The 22,705-nt window shown below is 41.5% G+C and overlaps 1 protein-coding gene across 2 annotated transcripts in view; it reads right to left on the bottom strand.

The window, feature by feature from the left end:
- Positions 1-266: 266 nt before the first annotated feature.
- kcnn2 (potassium calcium-activated channel subfamily N member 2) overlaps positions 267-22,705 on the bottom strand; it is a gene marked incomplete at its 5' end in the record, with an annotated part of 36,643 nt that continues 14,204 nt past the window's right edge. For both annotated transcript variants that reach the window (XM_083793572.1, XM_083793573.1), the window contains 6 exons: positions 267-1,766; positions 6,123-6,192; positions 14,157-14,284; positions 14,501-14,611; positions 15,932-16,073; positions 16,638-17,056. In XM_083793572.1, coding sequence (XP_083649698.1) covers positions 1,491-1,766; positions 6,123-6,192; positions 14,157-14,284; positions 14,501-14,611; positions 15,932-16,073; positions 16,638-17,056 — 1,146 coding nt within the window. In that variant the 3' untranslated portion in view covers positions 267-1,490. The remainder of the gene's footprint in view (positions 1,767-6,122; positions 6,193-14,156; positions 14,285-14,500; positions 14,612-15,931; positions 16,074-16,637; positions 17,057-22,705) is intronic.

Here is a 22,705-nt window from a genome sequence, read left to right as displayed (position 1 = left end):
ATAAACAATTTAATATAGGGTATAGTTTGCCCACCAATTCTGGAGCTCTGGCTCATGGACTAAAAACCAAAAAGAACTGAACCGGTTCACATTGGGAACCAACTGGTGGAAAAGGGGTCTCTCTGAGTTACAGTCCCATAAGGGTCCATTTTGTTCCTAACTATCATTTAGCTGGGGACCCCCTGGAACTCTCTCAAGGACCCTTGGGGGTCCCCGGACCCCACATTGGGAACCACTGGCCTAGACAACCAATGATTGATGTTTTGACAGATTGTTGAAGTAAATATAAAATACACACATAAATTGCTCTTTATTTTATCACTGTAGCCCTGTTAAAAACCTTTAAAACTTGCAACTACAAGTTGCAAAACTTGTAGTTGCAAGTAGTTGCAAAACTTGCAACTACAAGCTCACGAGTCAACTCGAGACTTGTGAGCTTAATTTAGAAACCTTTCAAAATAGGGAAGCAAGGATGAAAGTTTAGACACATCAGCTATATAATTGCAGAAAGAATACTGAAAAAAAGTAAAATTATAATAAGGATATATCGGCCAGAACTTTTCAACTGACATAATGCCTCACATTCTTCTGTTGAAATCACTTATTTTTGACAAGCTACATGGTCACACAGCAAAGGGTGAATTAGGCTTAATAAACCCATGCCCAAACATCTAAAATGTTCTTCTTTTAATGAGAAACGTATTGTTATATCATACGTCAGTCAGTATTGAAGTGCATTGATTAAAAAGTAAGTGCAAGTACAGATTTTGATGCATTCATTTTGACTAGAGGATTAATTTATTTGCAATGTTGCCCCAAAAATAGTCATTCTACAGGGGTACTCTGCAAAGGAAAACCACTATATTTGATGCTGTTTCTAACCTAAAAGATATATGCTATTTTCCTCCTCATTTCAAGCTTTATAAGTTATCTCTGAGTGACAGTGTGTAGGAGCGACCTTCTTCTGCCCCTTGTTGTCAGTTCAGTTGAGTCCATCAAACACAGCACTTCTCCTCAATAAAATAATAGCTGTTATTCTCCCTGACTGACAGGTTGCATGGTTTTCCGGTTTGCTTTGAGGAACACGGTATCTGAATCAAGCCAGCAGAAGCACAAAGTCTGTGAGAAGCACTATTTTAGTGCAATACTTTCACACTTGGTAACCTCGTCACCTAAAACAGGCTACCTCTGCATAGAGATGGAGTACAGTTCTTTGACATAGCCACCATCAACCGGCCTTTTAGTTTTTACTGAGGGAAGCGCCATTATTCATGGTCGTGTCACCAGAGCAAGGATAACAACATAGTTTGAGGTAATAAAAAACAAATAACAGCATGAAGTTATCCTTTTAAAATGCATTGTCCCCCGGTATACCTTGGATTCTGTCATCAGAATTTGGATAATACATATTGAAACCATAAGGCTTTACGATAAATGCAACTTGGCCATATGATGGCAAAAGTCTTCAGTGGAGGCCTTCCCCTTGGACTCTAGCTGCTCTCTGAAGAGGTGGGGGGAGCTGTGGAGGACGATCTCCGTCTGGACACTGACTGTGAGCGCTCAGGGCTGTGTTTGTCATACGGCTGGAGTTGCACCTCCAGGAAGTCCCTGTGCTGCTGGCTGATCACCTGGCTGATCAGGCCCGGCAAGGCCTGCAAGTTCCCCAGCAAGGTCTCCAGTTTGGTCTCCAAGAGGGCGATCCTCTTCTCCATGTCCTCTCCTCTGTCATTCAGGTCTGATATCATGTCATACATGACGTTCTGAGTCTGGGACGGGGGGGGGGGGGGAAAGGAAACGCACTCAGCATTGTCGCCTTTGAACTGTGACGGAGGTCTCTACGGCATTATGTCAATTACTCAAGACAAAAAGACAAATGTAGGAATATGGTACTTGCTGGTACTTCACTACTTCATTAGACTAATCCAAAAGGGATGAAATTGCTCTGAGTCATCAGAACACTCTTGGTTATTAGTGTTTGAAAAATTAAGAGGGCATGAAATTAATTCCATTCCCAAGGATGAAACACTTTATCAACAAAGAATTAATGTATTCAGAATGTACACCTACAGAAAACAAGAGGAAAGAAAGTCAAATATATACTGTAAGCACAGCCCTCAAGAACCCTTCTGCCAATGGGGGGGTGGGAAGGGTTTGTGTGTGTGTGTGTGTGTGTGTGTGTGTGTGTGTGTGTGTGTGTGTGTGTGTGTGTGTGTGTGTGTGTGTGTGTGTGTGTGTGTGTGTGTGTGTGTGTGTGTGTGTGTGTGTGTGTGTGTGTGTGTGTGTGTGTGTGTGTGTGTGTGTATGTGTATGTGATGTGATTGTTTGTAAAGTATGTCTCCTGAAAATGTATAAATAAAATTGTAAAAAACCCTTCTGCCATTATACTTAGTTCGGAGGTTGGAGGATTCCATGCTGGTATACCTGCAATTTGACATCAACTGCTCACCTCTACCCTACTCAAAGCAGAGAGTGGGGATTCTATGTAGTGCAAGATTTGATTATGTATTGTATTATACCATGCTTTAAGATTTCCAGACTACACATTGTAGACTGCTGACTCAAGAGGAGGAGGAGGAGATGGCAGATGGGAGTATGGGAGGCTGCTGGGTGGGTCGTGATCGAGGTATCATTCACTAGGTGAGTAATCACTGACATAGCCTTGGGGGCAATGGCATCCATAACTTCCCTTGTCCTCTTCTCATTTGAGGCAGCAGTAATGGGACGGGTTGCTTTTCTGTATGATAGTGATATTAGTGATCCATTGAGGACCAACGGGCTGCTGACAGCCATTCAGGCAACTTATGGTTAATTTATACTCCAATGCTCCATCATACTCCACAATAGGAAGCATGCTTTCTTTGGCACCCAACACCTAATCAGGCTTAGCCATGACCTTACCTACAGTAGATTTAATGATTCACCAAATATTCATTGTAATTGTAATAGATAAATATTCGGAACCATGTAACCTAAAACTACATGGTCAACTCATCGATCCCTACAAACCAAATAGAATACCAGTGCGTTTACAGTATGCGAAAATGCTTACTGTCCCAACAATATCAAAAGTTACAATAGGAGGCTGGGCGTTTAGGTCCCAGGCACCTCAGCTGTGGAACCTTCTCCCGGCTTTGGTCCGTGGGGCTGACACGCTCTGCACATTCAAGACTAGGTTGAAAACCTTTCTCTACGACAAAGCCTATAGCTAGACTTGTCTTCAGTACTCGCTCACCCGACAAAGTCATAAGGGTGGGAACTGAGTAAGGGGAACCTCCTGCCAAAAACCTGCACCTGTGTTGTGTATCTGCTAAATACCATGGTCGTACATTGTTTGCGTGGGTTTGTCTCCCAGCAGTGCTTGCTTGTAATATACACTATATAGGCTCCAGTAAGACTAATCCAACATCCGGGGAATCCCTCCCCGGAGTCTCTTTTCGTCCTCCACGTCGCAGTTCCGTGGACCTCTAATATTAACCAGGCCTCTTCATGGAGCCCATCAGAAGTGTGACCGTGGACCCGGCCTCACAGAGCACGACCTGAACCAGATGTGGACCAGGCTCCTCCACGGAGCCCACCCTGTCTATCTCTCTTCTATTCTTTCTTCCTATTCCCCCTCTACCCCCCCCCCCCCCTCTCCCCCGACACGGTCGAGGCAGATGGCCGCCCACCCTAGAGTCGGGTTCTGCCTGACGTTTCTTCCTAAAGGGGAGTTTTTCGTTAACATTGTCGCAATAGTGTCTTGAGACAACTTGTTGTGATTTGACACTTTAATAAAATTGAATTGAATTGAATTTAATTGAATTTAATTGAATGTCTGTCCGGTCTCCTACTTTGACATAGATAATTATATTGCTAAATGAAATGGACACTGCCATGCAGCTGCTTAAATTCAAGTCTGGGCCTGGTCTGTAAACAGTTATTGAATGAAGTTGGAATATATTAAATAGGAATGCCATAACACAGAGGAAACCCAGGGAACAGGTCTATTGCTGGTAGTAAAGCATGAAAGAACATAGGCTATAATGAGCACAGGATGAAAATGCTGCTGCAAGCATATCAGGACCATATATTGATCCACTGTGAGTCTGTGACTACAGCCATACAACAAAGCCACTGCCTGGAACGATCAAACTCTTTCTGGATGAAATGGGTAAAAGATTGAGGCAACAGAGACGGACCAAAATGACAAACTGAATCAGAGTTATGTGGGCTACTCGTGGGCTGTGTGTGTGTGTGTGTGTGTGTGTGTGTGTGTGTGTGTGTGTGTGTGTGACTGTGTGTGTGTGACTGTGTGTGTGTGTGTGTGTGTGTGTGTGTGTGTGTGTGTGTGTGTGTGTGTGTGTGTGTGTGTGTGTGTGTGTGTGTGTGTGTGCAGCCTCATTTGCATTAACAAGTGTGAAATAAAATGTTGCTAAGAAAATACAATATTGTTTTGGTAGGCTAAATGAAGAGCCAAACAAACACCTCATGTCAAATTACACTTCATAATGTGAGAACTAGTGAGACACAATGAACAATTGCACAGGGCTCTGCAGTGGCTATGCGGCTACCAAAGATATTTTAAGCCCCATTATATGGTTTCATTCATCCACTGGGAGCATTCATTCAGATTATGATTTAATGCTATACTGCCCTCTGACGGTGAGAAGCCATTATGACAATGATTCAAAGGCCAGATGATACTTGTTCTGGCTATGAGTCATTTTATCCAATGTCACAGCCCTACTAGAGCCGCTGTTTTACAACACCGGAGGATTAGGCGATATTAACTAATACGTTTCATGGCTTGTTGGCCTCAAACCAATTTGGCCGTGGTGGAAGTATAACCTGAATGTCAAAGCACTTAGCCAGCGATGGACAGTAACTTACTTTAGGCTACATTTACTCACATTTCAAATATAAATATTGTACTTTTGACTCCACTACATTTATAGGAAAGGGACTCTTGGGACCCAAACTTTAAAAAAATATCTTGAATTAACTACTATTAGCCTACAAATGTAGTGAACATAGCTGATCTACAAGCTCACAAAGGTCGCAGTGCAAGTCGTTGTGAGTTTGTAGATGAATACAATTCCTGAAAATGGGGCCACGGTGGCACAGTCGGTAGTGCTGTCGCCTCACAGCTAGAAGGTCCTCGGTTCAATTCCCACTGCAGGGGACGCTGTGGGCACTGGGGACGTGTTCTCTCCTCCGTGTCATCAGTGCCCATACCAGAGGCCGGGTTGGCGAAAGGGCCTTTCTGTGTGGAGTTTGAATGTTCTCCCCGTGTCCCCTAGGGTAGGTACCCTCACAAAAAACACGCAGTAATCCTGGTCTCAAAACTACCTCCCCCTGGCAAATCGTAAAAAATAAAATAAAATAAAATCTGAAAATGTCTGATTTCTTTCTCTCTTACCTTTTGGGGGAAATGTTTTAAATTTAAATACAGAAATGCATTGACATTAAAATGAAAATGTACTTTGCAATTTGTGTTTTTGAATAAGTATTTACTTGACTTGAGAATATACTGTCCAAACTGCACTCAGCCTTTCTTTCTCTTGTCTACTTCTGGCTGAATCATCAGATCACGGTGTGTCTCCCTGCCTTCTGCTGTGTCAGGCTGTGAGGCTGGCACACTGCCTGATCACACCCTACGGTTTGTCAACTTCTGTTAAATTGCATCTAGAGACAATCATCAAACACTACATTAAGTGAAACAAAACGTAGAGAATTACTGAACCTCTCTCTCTCTGTCTGTCTCTTTGATTCCTGTGAATTATTTTAGGGATAGCCTACCTGTCATGAATAATGTCATTGACACTGTAAAACAAAACATGGCAAAAAAACGTGGCAAACCTCATAGATCCACATGTCAGTGCACTGCAAAAAAAAAACTTAAATCACACGGCTTGACCTTTTGTTCATGACCATATAAAAGCCTGTCTGTTTATTTGACACCTGTAGACTTTGATTGCATTACACAAAACAAATTAATCTAACGAATTAGCATGCATTTATAATACCATCACACATTCACAAACCAATGAAACCAACGCTTCAAGTTAGATGCCCAAGTTAGACATCCTTAATGTACAATGCAAATGCCAATTAACCAACAGTAAACTGTTAGTCTAGCTTACCTTAGCAAGGTCCACTAGTGAGTTTGCTTGGTCATTCAGCTTGCGTTGCTCCATTTTAACACTTCTCAATCTGAACACAAGACCATTCAGAACCCAATAAATAATGCTATCAGAGTTAATGAATAGATTTGTGCACACAAAGCATACACACGGAGGACACTCCTATGAGGGACATGCATATAGAATGTGTGTCAGAGAATGCAAGGGTTGATAGGGGGGGGTCAGTCCGTTGGTTCAGCTGCATGCAAGTGGAAAGAAGGTCACAAAAAGATAAATCTGCCGTAGCCACTTAAACCCTCTAGACTTAATAAACTGGACCTGAGTTGGCTTGGCTCTGTACTATGACCGCTTTTTCCTGCCCTCAACACAAAATAACAGCCGATTTACAAGCTCACTAATGCGTGACTTGTAGATCGTCTGTTTATTTGTTTGTCGCTAATGTTCACCCCAGAATATTGATACTGGGGCTCAAGTGGTTACTGGTTAGAGGAGAATCTGAACATCCTTACAAGCCTGTAGTAATATCTAATGAAGGAACGGGGAAGATCTACAGTACACAGTAAAATCCCGAGTGTTAACTGAACTCCGACAGGGTGCAAATGTAACCAAATGGACCTGTATAAGGGCCTGTGTATTCTCATCATATCATAACCTATATTTAAATGCACTGTATTAATACATTCCTGATTTCTTGACATACCAGTTTATAAAACAATCTCTGTGATGTGGGTGTGCACACGCACACACACACACACACACACACACACACACACACACACACACACACACACACACACACACACACACACACACACACACACACACACACACACACACACACACACACACACACACACACACACACACACACACACACACACACACACACACACACACACACACACTCTAAAGGTTTCTTCTGGGGGTCAAGCTTTCTTTTTTAATTTCATTAATACATCCAATAGGCCACATATAAAGCGCAGAAAGAACACTATCTTTTTAATCCCTGACACTAAAATGACGCTAAGAAGTGCATTCATTTGGATTAAATTACTAAAGTCAAAGTTTGCATTTTAACATTTTAATCAGTTTAGCAGCCTATAGTAATCTTGTATATTTTATTCTGGATAGAAAACAAACAAACAAAACAAACACATTGCTGGTATGATAAAAATATTATATGAGATTGTGACCTCATCAATTATATTGATTTGTGGGATAAATACACTGGTGATATGGAACACATCCAATAACCCAAATATCCTATTTCCAAAGTCTCACCTAATCCATATACCAGGCTTAAATAATTCACGTTCCTTGTTTAATTAGGCTTCTAAAGACAGGGTCTCTGGGGGGTTTGGAAACTGCAACTGTGCAGTATATTCTGGAGTCTGGACCACGCACTGCAAAATCCTGTGTGTAGAAATTCACCACTGGGTCCATTTATACGCTTTCACTTTGGATTTTGCAGTGGATTTGATGTTTTAAGATGTCAGGGTGGATTATTTTGCTTCCCTGCCCACACCCATGCATGCACTGGGGACAATAAAAGGCCAAGCCAGCTGTAGCAGGCACTTCAATGAGTAGCCAGCTCTTTATGCCCGAGTTATACTTACTTTCACGTGGGTGTCACACACCGAAAATAGTCGATCTTCTAGATCTCCTCGAGAGATCAGCGGTTTGTCTTTGATATTCGTCTAGATATTTCTCTAAAACCTGAATTCTCTTAAAGTATATTAAACTGTGTGAAACTGATGACAGTAGCATGAATCAAGAAAGAAAGAATGGCCATAGGGGATCTCAGATTATTAGAGCAGATTCACCAATCTCATGCAATGCAGGCTCAAATGCCTTGAAGACAGTCAACTCAGAAGTAGAGCAAAAATGACAAAAAGTTAGGCCAACAGGGGGCACCACAGCAACCAAGGATAATACAGGCGAATATCCTCACAACTGAAAGGGGGGGCAAAATGCTTCACACAGAGCAGATGCTAACACAACTAGAGAATACTCTAGCTAAATAGTATTTTATTATTCAAGTAGTCTGTTGAAATGAAAGGGAACATGAGGCCTTCTAAAATGGTGATTTTCATTGTGTTGAATGCCTTTTCTTTGCAGTTGATGTAAGATCTGTTAGTAATTGTGCATTTCACGGTTGGATGACCATTAGCTGTCAGAGATGGTGGTGTTGAGAAGTGGAAGTTAGGCTCAGACTGGGGAAGCATAGGCCTACTTGCCATGTGATTCACTATTCCTGGCCAGTTATCCCTTTCAATGGACGCTCTAAAACCTTCGCTTTGCTATTCATCAGACGAAACCCCCCCCCCCCCCACCCCACCCCTTTGAGAATAGTGCTGCATCCTATATTTTTCCTGGGTTGCTTTCTTTGACATGACCCCCGTTTACCTCATTGTGGGAAGACTAATGCTAATTTCTTCCCCCGTTAGACTAATGGACAGGATGCACATTCCAAGGCTGGTTCCTGTCCAAGACATGCTGTCCCCGAGTAGCTGCTGAATAGTGCTGAGAGAGACTAACACTGTCATATTTGCTGCCTCTTGGGGAAAATCAGGACAACCTTCTCTTGGGGCCATATACTCCCGTTTGACACATCCTCTCAGATCGTGAGCTAACAGGAACATTCTGCCGGTGTGTTATTTCTCCCTTCATATTGCTCTTTGTAAAGGGGCATTGTAAAGGGATCAGGACAGCAGACCCAAGGAATAGTAGGCCTAGTAGTATGTCAAGGCTGTTTGCGTCATTATTGGCAAAACAGTCATATTTCCCTACAGCATATTGAAAGACAAATTGTTGCATAAATGTAACATAATGGCTATATAGAAGTGTCTATTTGTAGTATGTCTCTAAATGTTTTGATTAATTGAACAAGGTGGACCCTCTTGTTAACAAGTGTAATGCTTTATTGGGTCGTCCACTCACAGTTAACAGTCTTTGTATTGAGTTTGTGCTTGAAATGTACTGTAATTCTGCAAAATGTCAATAAATATTTCAATCAATCAATCATCATGCCTACATACAGTACTGCTATTGTGCCTATTGATGCAATAACAGGTTCTCAACATTTTGTCCTGTGGGGAGGGGTATTCCCAGCTAAAAGATTGATAGTTCTGTAAGTGTACAAATGGAACTAAATGTACCGTTTGGTTCCATAGTATCTCAGAATTAAAATAACACTGATGATTTTACAGTGTAGATTCGGCTCAAAAGAAAAAATACAAATAACTAAAATAAAATTGTATCGAATCGTACCAATGCATATCAAACTGCAGGGGGACTTACAATTAAAAAAAAATGAGAATCAAATATACTGTAAACTGTACGTTCCTGTGGTTTTGGACTGACCAGGAGCTGTTGCTCTGTCTACTACAAGTCATCCAAGAGAGAAAGGACGTGGGCGTTGCTGCAAATGTAGTCACAGGCGTCAACAATGGTTCCACAATCCGAAAGATGACCCGAGCCCAGAACTGTGTGACTACTCCATGACTGGCAAGTGGGTGGCGTAACATGACCTCTGAGACTGAGAGATATACGTAGAATATGCTTGCTATACAGCAGGTCTTTGTCCGCTAACGAGCTCTAACCGTCATCATTCGGTACGTGAAAGCACAGTTGTTTGGAGTTTTAATCAGTGGTTTTTCTGATTAAAGATCAGGTTTTTCATCACATTCATGCAACAATGAATGAAAAACACCCTCCATCACAGATAATTGAAATTCACGTTAGGAGCATCAATAGTAGTTCTCTTTTGTTTTTACAGTGTGCAGTATTGCATCTTAGTAACAGGGTGTAAGTTGTTGATAATGTGTTGTAAAATGTGTTCTTCGTAAGTGTTAAAGAAAGAAAGCTTTGAGCGTTTTTTGTCAAATTGGCATGACATGCCAACTATTTAAAAAGACCAGTAGATACAATGAAAGATCCTTGACAAATTGATGATTGTGTCGCGTGAAATGCAGCCTTTGCAAGCCCAAAGCATATTTTGTGAGCTATGAATTTCACTTATCAATTGAGGGAGTGTAATTTTTAGTCACATTATATCTCATTGATTTCAAAGACAAGCTTCTTGTTAGCATGCACACACAACAGCTCTGCAGCTACACGTGAGGCGAAGACTTACTTTCGAGCTCTATTGCATAGTGTTGACACAAACAGGAAAAAAAGGAAACATAAAGTAGACAAATGAATTATTACAACATCAGATAGACATATTCAGATGGCAAAAATCTGTTAAGGTCCGGCTGCTGCAACCCCCATCGCTCTGCTGTCTTCTCACTCAACAGCAGCGACAATGATTTTCAAAAGATTTTAACCATACAGTTGTGCATACATAAAAACATGCAGTAGGCTATACGGTATTAGTTATGTGGAAACGCACGCACACCCAATAGTGGTGAGGTGCTGGCTATCAGAAATAACGGTGAGGTCTTTAAGGGAGACGCAGCGCACTCATAATTCCAGCGCTGAGTACTTTATTATACCAACGTGGAACACAAGCTGCATGTCATAAATGATCAGCTCGGAAGGTCCTTTCATCTTGAATGTGGCCCTTTGCTCTTATTTAACTGTTGGACTGGATCTACAGGTATATGCCTTCATCTATACATTCCATCAATACGTTCCATCAGTTCCTATTCTACTCCTTCGAATTCAGGCAGAGTCAGACCTATACCTAATCATCTAAATCTAGCGGATCCACAAGCTCACAACATGTTGCAACTTGACACATTGTGAGCATGTAAAATCTGTTATTGTCGCCAAATGTCTCCCTTTTGACTTATACCTGTCCATTCAAATTTCAAACTCTAGACGGGCCTGCCCCAAAGTTATTAGTGAAGCCGCGTCCGGCAGCCGGCGAAAACTAGTGTTCTCAGCAGGCCCGAAAATTAAGGCTCGGCCGTACATGGGCCCTCATCAAACCCTGTAGTGTACACTCAAGAGAATGACCCCATCCTTAGATCTCCATATACTGTATGGAGCTGACCTGTTCTGACATTCCATATGTTGATCTGACCTCATCAAACCCTGTACACTCAAGACATGCTCCTTATATGGCCAGTACAGAATTCATTCCATGTTGATCTGACACCCCCCATGCCAAAGCGCCAGCGCTCGGCCAGCAATCTGCCGTCAACGAGGCGGATGCGTGCACTTCTCGCCCTCAGGCGTCTTACTGGTAAACAATTTTAAGATTCTTCTAAAATATCAGATCTCCAAGCTTACGTTTTATGAGCATGTAGAAAGCTTGAAAACCTACAGAGCAGACAGCTCCAAAGAGAGCTGCAGAGAATCAACCACACTAAAAGCATGATTTGATGAAGGTTTTGATCCAGTCCCCTCACATCCATACGCCTGGCTGTAGTGGACTTCCGTTCACATACCTTCTTCAGTAATATTAACATTGATCAAGCTTTGATCAAGAAGAAAGATATAATGATAATTGACTTGACATTTACAGTAGCCTCACAACAAGTTGCTCTAAACTGTCCATTCGTGAACCCTTCACTTGGCTTGTTGTTTTTCTCTAGATAGAGTCATCTAAACAGAGACATCTAAACAGAGACTACTAGTTACTAGTAGTCTACATACTAGTAACTAGTGTGTGTACATACTAGTAACTAGTATGTACACACAGAGACTGTACAGAGACTGTATCTAAACACAGACACTGTACCACAGACTCTGCCTAAACTTTAGGCAATGATGCACTTTGAAGCCGTTGGGCCCTAAAAAGGCTTTGAACAACAATAAAAACATATTTTCAACCAAAATAAAACCAACATACCGCAGATGCTATAAACGTGTCAACACATTATTCAGTTGAGAACACAGCATTTTGGACATACAACACAGTTGTTCACACATATGAATTAGCCTTAAAAGTTAAGACTTAAGACTTTACAAGATTATTAAGTAGGCCAGTCTACTTAATTAATAATCAAATATGCACACACTCCCTCATCGTTCAGTCTGTATCTGAATCTCAATCAAAACATATACATCTGCCCTGTATCAAAAGATATCGGAAAGACAAAATGCTGAGTATTTCCCCTTGCGTACACAGCAGGGACTTTTTTTTTTTTTAACCACTGAAGCTGGTTCTTTTGTAGATTTGGCTTTAGCTTCAAGGGATTTCCATTATTAGGTTGTCCTAGAGAACAGGGGGTGGACATAAGATGTTGTCATCATCGGCACCACAAATAGCCCGAATACAACACTTAAGGACATAATAACTTGACAAAGCAACCATAACAAATGGCAATATCTCGGAAGGGGGTTGCAGCAGCAGGCAATATTCTCTTCCATATAATTGAAACTCTTAATGCCTTTTGAAAACAAACAATGTACATTCAAAAGATACATGAGCAAATCAAAGTTGCACACAGGAAACCACACAGACCCAGTTACATACATAAAATCACAGAGAACAAGAAACCAAACAAACGGGGAGAATTGTGCTCAAGACTAATCTCCCCTATGTGTGTAATAACCAGCCATGATCGTGGTGTAAGTCTATGATTTGCAGATTTTTCTTTAGCATTGAGCATCTTGGTTACAACAACTTACTGAAATAAGGTTGAAGATAGCTCATACTTGAAAAAGAAAACTGACCAAAATGAAGACGTGTCAATACTGAATGAATACTGTTTTGGGGATGGGTAAGTCTCAAGCCTGATTCATACTTGATGTCGCACAGCGGAAACAGCCGACCTACAAGTTCAACTTCACATCACATCGCATCTGAAACATGTTGAGCTTGCAGGTCGGCTATTTTCAGAGCGCACGATGCCATTGTGCATGGAGCATAAATTAGACATCGGGAGGTCCCAGGAGACCCACTAAGAGCCTCACTGACAGGTAAATGTCTAAGCAACCAGTAGAAGATGTGTCAGCCTGATATCTGACCCACAGCTAAAGTGCACAAGGACAGACAATCACCAACCTGACAGGAGATAGATAGATAGATAGATAGATAGATAGATAGATAGATAGATAGATAGATAGATAGATAGATAGATAGATAGATAGATAGATAGATAGATAGATAGATAGATAGATAGATAGATAGATAGATAGATAGATAGATAGATAGATAGATAGATAGATAGATAGATAGATAGATAGATAGATAGATAGATAGATAGATAGATAGCCCAAGAAAATGCTTGTAAATGTTAATGTAAATGTAAATGAAGAATATATGTTCATGTCAGCTAATTGTCTTTATATTAGATTCATTAATATAAAGTAAATCAGGTGTCAGACAGGTGAAAGAAGCATATGAATACAAAAATCATTCAATGTCAACAGTATCTGTTTTGCTACAGGTGTCAAACAATTCAGATTTCAGGTTTGTACTCCACTGGTTTGCCAAAGGAACGTTCTGCTGGACAAAAGGTTGGAATAGGCTATATGCACACACACCATTTTGGAAAGAACTTGGGCCACTTCCCTACTTCCTTCACAGGTGTTACCGATGTTACTAATTAAGGCTCTGTTCCATTCTGGTCGTTTTAACAGCGGGCGAGCATCAGGCGACACATCGCCTAATCGCCCACAATCTGGGGAGAAAGATTATTTTTATCTTCTTGGGCGACGTTCCTCCGCCTATTGGCCTGCTATCGACGGTAGTTGCCGGGTGCCATAGACAAATAATGCACTTCTGGAAAATTCGTCTGGCTGTCGCCCGCTGTTAAAACACGTCAGGGTGCTCCAGTGCTGCTATTGTGCATGGTGGCTCACTGGAGACAAATGGCCCCCATACGGGTGTGTATAACTCTGAGTTATGGGTCCATTTAGTTCCATTTGTACACTCTCAGAGTTATGGGATTCCTTGAAATTAAAAAGTTTGAGAACCACTGTACACTAAATGGAACAGAGCGCCTTAATTAGTATCATCGGTAACACCTGTGAAGGAAGTAGGGAAGCGGCTCGGAAGAAGAGTTATTCTGTGTGCATAGAGCCCATTGTATACCAACATGACTGGCATCAAAGATGAGAGGGACGGGTGGTACCTACTGGTGAATGGCCTGGAGGAATTTCCTCTGGTGTTTTCTGACTCTGGCATGGTCCATTTTCCTCACTAGTTTGGTGTTCTTGTAGATGAGCCAAGTCTCCCTGAGAACATTCGCAGCTGTATTTTTCACCTAAACCACCAGGAAGAAAACAAACAAACACCATTTATTTTCATTACTTTTAATCTGGCATCCTTATTTCGAGTCTGCCAAAATAAAATGAAATGAAATGAAATAAAACATATTTTTTAACTTAATCTTTAACGTTTTAACTCAAGTATCTTAGCTCAATTATGAAACAATGCCTGTGATGTTATGAAATTGACGAGGTGGATGGATTTTACTTACCCTTTTTGTTAGCTGGGTGTCCATCATAAAATTGTGGACATGTTTTTCAGCTTTGGTTAATTCCAGTTTCTTTGCCACCACAGCCACCACCAAGGCCGTGCAACCAGCACCCTGTAAAATTATAGAACTATAAGCATGGCATTCGTACTGTATACGTTTCATTTGTTTGTCAAACGTTGTTTTGGTAGAATAATGCTGTAAAGTTACGATAAGCAGAAACAAAGAGCACTATGAAATCTGCATATGGAACCATCAATCACAAACTTTCTGTCTCCCAATTTAGTCATCTTGCCAATTGATTCCTTTTTTATATATTTTTTGTGGCTTTTTCTGCCTTTATTGATAGGTTGAAAGTAGACTGACAGGATCGGTAGTCGAACCTGCGGCACGCCGTCAGGTTGGCTCGGCAGCCCAGGTGGCCGCCCGGGCTTTGCCAATTAATTCCGATAGTGTACCTTACTGGCTGACCTACCAACGAGGAGGATGCATGACCTCAGTCCTACTCCTCCAGTCCGTAGGATTAGACCACATGCAGTGACAAAGATCAGCCACCCTGTCTAGCGTCCCTCCCTCAACAGGATCCACATTTACAAGTATAAGGAAAACGGTAGCACTTTCTGGTCCCTGGATGAGGGGAAATTGTTTTTTATTGCTTCACCCAGCTGATGGCTCCTATCAGATAGCATGGTTAAGTGTCTTGCTCGGGGACACTTTGACACATACACTGAGGGTCATGGTGACCTTAAGTTCTGATTCCCAGATGGCCTCATATATACCCACGCATAAATGGCTGCCATGAGTATACTCTCAGCCTCTCTCGTAGATGTAGCCTATTTATCGATTCTGACATTTTCAATTAACGAGAGTCTAAGCCTTCATTACAGGAAGGAGGTTGGATGTCCGCACACCGATGTTATGTTCCCAGTAGTTTTATTGGTACACAGTTCATCATGTTTCGAACCCTCCGGGTCTTCATCAGGAATGATTCCATAACTTATTAAGTATATACTCATAGAGTCATTAAGATATAGTAATGCTAAAGCTGTAGAATAACCTTTATTTTCTTTTTCTTTCTTTTTTCCCTGTATTTTGTTTGTATTTTGCCCCCCCCCCCCCTCTATGTGTGTTAGATGTATTGTATATATTATTATTTCTGTTCGTGTAAATAGGATAGGCAAAATAAGCCACTGGCTTCAGCCTATACCTTTTTGGTCTAAATACTAAGATATATAATGATCAAATGTAATCAATGTAATGTTCATTCGATGACCAAAATAAACTAAACTGAAGAATTCCTGATGAAGACCCGGATTCCTGAACTGTCAGAATCGAGTCTAAATCTTAGGCCAAGTATACTCTCAGGGAGACACAATACATTACTGAATTGAATTCTATAAATTGTTTCATCATCACTAGAATTTGTCTACTCACCATAATGCCAGTCAGGAGGCAGACTCCTTTTCCACAGTATGTGTTGGGGACCATGTCCCCATATCCAATGGTTAGAAAAGTGATTGAGATCAACCACATAGCCCCTAGAAAGTTGCTGGTTATGTCCTGGCTGTCATGATATCTGTAATAAAAAATGCATTAGCTTGCAAAACCTATATAGGCACATGGGAACAAATCAACCACCCCATCCTCCAACTCCCCTATCCATTCATGATTAATTCAGAAGTTAAAAGACTTCCGTCAGCACATGATCTTATAAATGACATCTGAGGAAATAAAATGGTAGTGATACCTCATCTGTTTGTGAAGGGTGAAAAGCTCTCATCTAACTTCTTCACTATGCAACATGAGCTAATTAAGATCTCTGTTGATCCATGCATGTGTTCGCCGAGCGTGACTATATGTTCCCCCGATCAGCCCTATGCTCACCCAACCAAACATAGCCGATCTACAAGCTCCCAATGCATTTCTGCGTGCCAGATCTGAACTTGCAGATCCGCTATTTTCCGTACTTGACAACCAAGTATAAAAGGGCCCTTAACACCCAACGACCACAACCCTAAAGCTGGGGAAACATAGGGCCGAGGGACCCTATAGAGCTGCGTCCGTATCCGTGTCTGGGGTCCTATTCATATTTTCAAAAAGCATAGTGCGAGAAGGGGCCGCAGGGCTCTACAATAAGCACCTCTCGCACGCCCTGACAGTCCACGCCGCGATGATCCACAGCGAGATGGTGAAGACCAGGAGCACGGTGCCGGGGCAGATGGTCATGAGGGTCTTCATCACGAAGCGCGTGTTGAAGTTGATCTTGTTGAGCGCGCCGATGCTCCGCGACGAGGCGTCCGTGAAGAGCTTGCTGTGCAGCAGCATGACGCGCGCGATGAGGTACAGCCGCAGGAACATGGGGATGGACAGGATGATGTCCACGTCGGCGTCCGTCTTGGACGGCGTGTAGGTGAAGGCCAGGCGCGCCGTCCACGTGAACGTGTAGTTCCCCGGGATGGGGTGGATGGCGCACACCAGGATCTCCAGGCAGATGAAGAAGATGCGCTCGTAGGTCATGGCTATCCTCCAGTCGTCGGCCGCGTTGTCCACCATGAATAACTGCGGGGGGGAAAAAAGCGAAATGAACACGAGTTGGTGTTTATAGCCCCATTTAGACCTGAGGACTATTTTTTTTTTAAAGGAAAGAAAAAGGCTTCTAAATCATTGCCTTCTAAAACCTATGTTTCTATGTCAGTGGTTCTCAAGATTTCTCATGTCAAGGACCCCAAAAAACTATATGTAATTTGGCCGCCGACCCCCCATCTGAAAATATGTTATTCCAGCCTCCAGGGACCCCCCCAGAAGCAAAGATTTGAGGTAAAAATGTTCGCTCTGAAAGAATATATATTAAAAGATTTGCGCCTGGCCCAGGCCGTAGCGTAACGGTCTGGGCACCGGACTGGTAATCCAGTCGCAGTGTGCCGCGGGTTCGACTCCCGGACCCGACACGGCCTTTACTGCATGTCATCCCCCCATCTCTCTCCCGTTTCCTGTCAGCCTACTGTCTGTCCCTTCAAAAATCAATAAAAGGCGTAAGCCGCAAAAAAAAAATATCTTAAAAGATTTGCGCCACATTGCAGACCTACAAGCTCGTAGCGCGGCACTCAAGCTTGTAGATCTGCTATTTTTCAATAGCTAAAATATAATAAATCCAAACACCAAAAGGTGTTCCCGTCCAGAATGGGTTAGGTTGCAAACTGGAACCCATGGCATCCCTATTCTGGGGGAAAACATCCATGCAAATAGATCAAACTCACAATGTGTCGTGTTGCCACGCATTGTGAGCTTAATTGTAGCAAAAAACAGTAAGGGGACTATTACAGTATAGACTAGAGAGCCCTGGGGACAACTTTTAAGCGGATAATTATTGGTGAAAATATTAATAACAGAATTGAGAGAAATAGTTTGTGCTCTTGTTAAATAGCCCAAATAATTGGGGTGCATAATCAGGTCATATAGAAATGCTCGCATGTGACAGTTCAAGAAAGAACATTCTTGAAGTGTTGTTCTTTTCCTGTCCCTCTTTAAAAAATATATTAGTATAAATATTTAAACCTTAATTACAATAAGTCACAAGGAGTCTAAAGTGTCATGTTTTGTTAGTTAGCGAGTGTTATATTAGCAGCGAACCTTTCAGCCAAACTGCAAGGGTAAGGGAGCATATGTCGCAAACATTTTCAGCTTCAAAGCGTTATACTGATGAGAACATCTGCCATCACCACATTAGCATAGCTTCTTCTCACAGACCAGAAGGTTGGCCATTTCACTGGGGAGTTCGCTCATCTTCATCACTCTCTTCGACCCTCTCTCATTGCATGCAACACCATTGTGTCGAATATAGCTGATCTACAAGCTCACAACGTGCTGCGGATGTGACGTTGTGAGCTTGTTGACCGTCTATATTCGGCACGTGACTCCATTGCATGACGAATTATAAATCAGGTTTTTATCACTCTGTTCTGCGTCTTCTGGCGCATTCCCTTGCTCTTTTTTTCTCCTTTTCCTCCCCCTCCCTCCATCATTTTCAATCCAATCTAACACTTTCTATCAGGTCCAGGATTCATTGCTCAGTGCACTGCAAAATCTAGAGTGTCCGTTTAACCTTGAGAGTTACAGCGAATGCACACTCAGGACTTTGCAGTGTAAGACCTCCATGGTCAACTACAATAAAGTGGAGTCATACGTATGTTTGCCTCCGAGTATGAAGTATAAGTATTGAAAATGTTAAATACTCAAGTAAAGTAAAAGCACCTCTACACCATATTTATACAATACTTAACCCATTCTGGGCGGGAACCCCTTTTGGTGTTAGCATTATGTTATGCTTTAGCTATTGAAAAATAGCAGATCTACAAGCTCATAGCTTTTAGGTCTGCTATTTTTGACAAATCGAAGAACGACTGACATAGAAACATAGCTTTTTCAGAAAACTGTCAGGATGTAGAAGATTTTTTTAAATCTGATCTCAGGTCAGAATGGGTAAGTAAATGCACTTATAGTTATTTTCCACCACTGCACATTCGTCACCATCAGGCTATGTTAGCTTCCACTGCATTTTCCCAAATAACTCCTCTTTATGACAAGCAATGCTGAAGCGCCTCCTGCCTCACTCCAAGGTCCTCTGCCTGTATCCGGGCCGTCACAATTGGCAGCAGATATTTCACAAAATGATGCTCTCAGCAAATTCAAGAAGGCTTTTCTTGGTAGCAGAATCTACAGCAGTGGTTCTCGATTTCATGTCCAGGACCCCCCATCAATTTTTTTGTTTTGGACCCACATACAAGATGTGTGTTGTTAAAACATCAAACTACTTGTTCAGATGTGGTAAAGACAAAGGTAGACTTTTCCATTGTCTGTGGGCATGTCCAAGAGTGAAAGAATTCTGGGAAGAAGTGAGGAGGGAGATTCAGAAGATATTGTCGATAGATATTGAGCTTGACCCAAAACTGTTTCTATTAGGTCTTTACCCACGGGCTATAGCCTTATCGTGGAAAAAGATAGGCAAACCCAGTATTGCTCAGTGGTTTAGGGAGTTATCATTGTGTCTTCCTCTGGAAAGAATCACTTATACTTTGAAGAATAAACAGAAGATGTTTGATAAGATATGGGGACGGTTTATCCAATATATTACGGTTAATGATTTATCTTATTTAATGGTGGAAACTGAAAATGTCTAATTGTATTCTCTGCAGCTGTTTGGTCTTGTGGCCATAAGGACTATATTTGTATGTACTGTATGTTCTTGTTTGTTTTTCATTTTAAGTAATTGTATTGTATTGTCTGATGTATTATGTATTGTTTTGTTGTATTGTCTGTTTGTTAAAACAAATACAAATGCAATAAATATATTGTTAAAAAATAAAAACATCAAACTTTTGCAAGATAGTCCACGATTGTTTAGAAAATAGCAGATCAACATAAACACACAACTCACAAAGTCGCATCGCAAACCCCACTCTGAGAACCACTGATCCAGCAATGCATAAACTATTGATCAAAAGTGGAGAAACAAAGTATGCCTTCACAGACCATATTTGACTGCACACGTCTTAATATTTCAGCTGTCTCTGAGCAAAAAAGGCCTAATAAATAAATGAAGAAGTCACACATTTTTACTTGACATCCTGCTGACAAGCAGGATGTTTAAGTTTAACTCCGAATTTCTGAGGGGAAAAAGTCCAACTGCTTGTAGTATAATGGGATGAGTGACTTGTATATGTGGAGGTTATATACATTACATGAAAATCTTGAATGACTGAAATGGAATTACAGTACATCTTATCTCCTGCTGCCATAGAAAGCTTTCATTCATCATGTTGTGGAACAAAGCCATGAGGAAATGACATACAGTATGTACACCCACAGAAAATGATGTTGGCGCCACCCACACATCACAGCCTTATGATTTCACAAGCACCTTGATGCTATAGCGCGCCCATACAACCATCAACATTCAATGGAAACAGCTACACAAGCTATACAAGCTCACAACGCGTGAAGTAGATTGTCAAGCAGATTAAATATGAATCAGGGATGTGATGTTAACACAAAACACAAAGACATTTGATTATTCATGGAAATGCTAATTCATAGCCCTTTTCAAGCCAAACAAGAACCACTCAAAACTGGTAGCTCGCTGTTCAGAGAAAACTGGCAGCTCAACGCAAACAAATCGTGAATGCACAAAAACAGTGTGGACATTCGAGCAATGCAGCATTTTCTACAAATAAACCATATTCCTGCGAAAACAGAACAGCTCCTGAAAAGCCCCATAAAGCCACAATAAATGTTTCTATGAAGATTTTTTTTTTTTTTATTAAATTGTTTAAAGGTTTCATAAGTAGTTGCTCTTTTTCTCACTATAGTGCTTAATTACCGGTATATAGTGCCAGAAATAGCCGCGGGCACTGTGAGCTTGCAGGTGAGCGTGCCATTTTAAGCGCGGGACACGGCCTCACGACAAAGTATAGATCAGGCCTCACGCTCCTCGAAGACACTGACATCTGTCAGAGATGTGTGTAACTCTAACCAGGGCCCTTCTTGTTAAGCTTTCCAAGGGAGTGTAATTTAGACATGGAAACAGAAGCTGCACTGTGACAAACGCTCTCCAACTCCCCAGAACGACGCTGTGAAAACAGCAAAACACATCTATTGTTTGCGCACACCGTGAAAGGCTTTCATTTTGTATTTGAGGGAACAGCGCTGTCCTGTCACAAAGGCATGTACAAAAGTGTGATGCCTTAAAACAATGTAATTAAACATTTAAACCTGGGCTGCGAAAGAAAAGCCTACTTGGTGGGTAAAAGCAATTATGTTAATGGCTGACCTGAAATACAATACTGAAGGGCTCTTTACCGTTAAACATATATTCCATGCCAGAGGCAGAACCAATACTTATAATGGGGGGCATATATGCTGGGAATAATAATTAGAAATGTAACTTGTGTGGAGGATTGTGATGTCTGATGAGTGATGACTAAGTTATTAGAGACTCAAGCCTCAAAAAGAGTGGGCCCACTGATGCTCATATTTAATATCACAGCATTGAGTTAATTAACTGGTACATTTCTATGACAGGTACTGTATCTTAAGTATTGTAGGCATTTTGACAACATGTATTCACACATGCACACACCGATGGACTGGTGGACGGACGGACGGACAGACAGACAGACAGACAGACAGACAGACAGACAGACAGACAGACAGACAGACAGACAGACAGACAGACAGACAGACAGACAGACAGACGCACATGCATCAAGTTCCTCTATTATGAGAGACTAGCTGATACACTTGACGTCCCACACAAACCAAGCACTAGCATTGCACAATAGATGTCTGAACATAAAGAGCATATTGGGTGACCAATTATAGCCAAGGCCAAACTACACAGTAAAATACAAATGGACCCTTACAGGCCTTCAGAGTTGAATTAACACTCCCAGATAGCTGGTTAAGCCTATAATTTATGCTCCGTCGTGTGACGGTGTCGCACATAGAAAGGATCTACATAAACTCACAGCGTGTTACAATTCAGGAAATGAAAGAAAGAGCCTGATGTACGTGTTCCAATGGATCCAATCAATGTTGCTCCATAGGGTTAGAAGGAGATCTCCTTCTAACGCTATTGCCCAGAGCTAGAGCCAATGTAGTAATACTTTTCATTGGCAAAATATTTATAAAAATCCAAAGAAACTCTTATCCACTTTCAACCTGGCATCCCTATTTTTGGGAATGCGGTAGAGGAGAACATTTTCTAAAATGTTTAAACATTTTTTTTAAATGTTCTAAAATAGTGAGACTTGCAGATATACAAATGCACGTCAATTTTTGCCATGCATTATTAGCGTGACACAAACAGTGTAACAGGGCATTAATCTATAAAAGAAAAAAAAGAAAAAACACAAAAAATATGGAGCTACGACGTTTTTGCCCGACAAAAAACGTCATCACTGAGAGCACTCTGAAGTTGTATACCGTACATGTCGGGGGTTACAGTGTCACCGTGATGACATTATTCCCCAGATGAAACAATTGACTAGAGTACTGTATCTAACAGCATCCCTCATACTGTACAGAATGAAGAAGCTCACCTGTGATGCTAGCTCGTTCCAATCTGCTCAATACTACTAATGGAGTCCAGCTCAATATTTAATCTCTGTAATGTGGGGACGTACAGTAGAGATCAATCTCATTAGTGAATTA

The sequence above is a fragment of the Protomyctophum parallelum genome, assembly GCF_964188405.1.
Source record: "Protomyctophum parallelum genome assembly, chromosome: 21".
Lineage (NCBI taxonomy): Eukaryota > Metazoa > Chordata > Actinopteri > Myctophiformes > Myctophidae > Protomyctophum > Protomyctophum parallelum.
The sequence above is the reverse complement of the archived record's forward strand: the minus strand, read 5'-3'. Positions and strand labels throughout refer to the sequence as shown.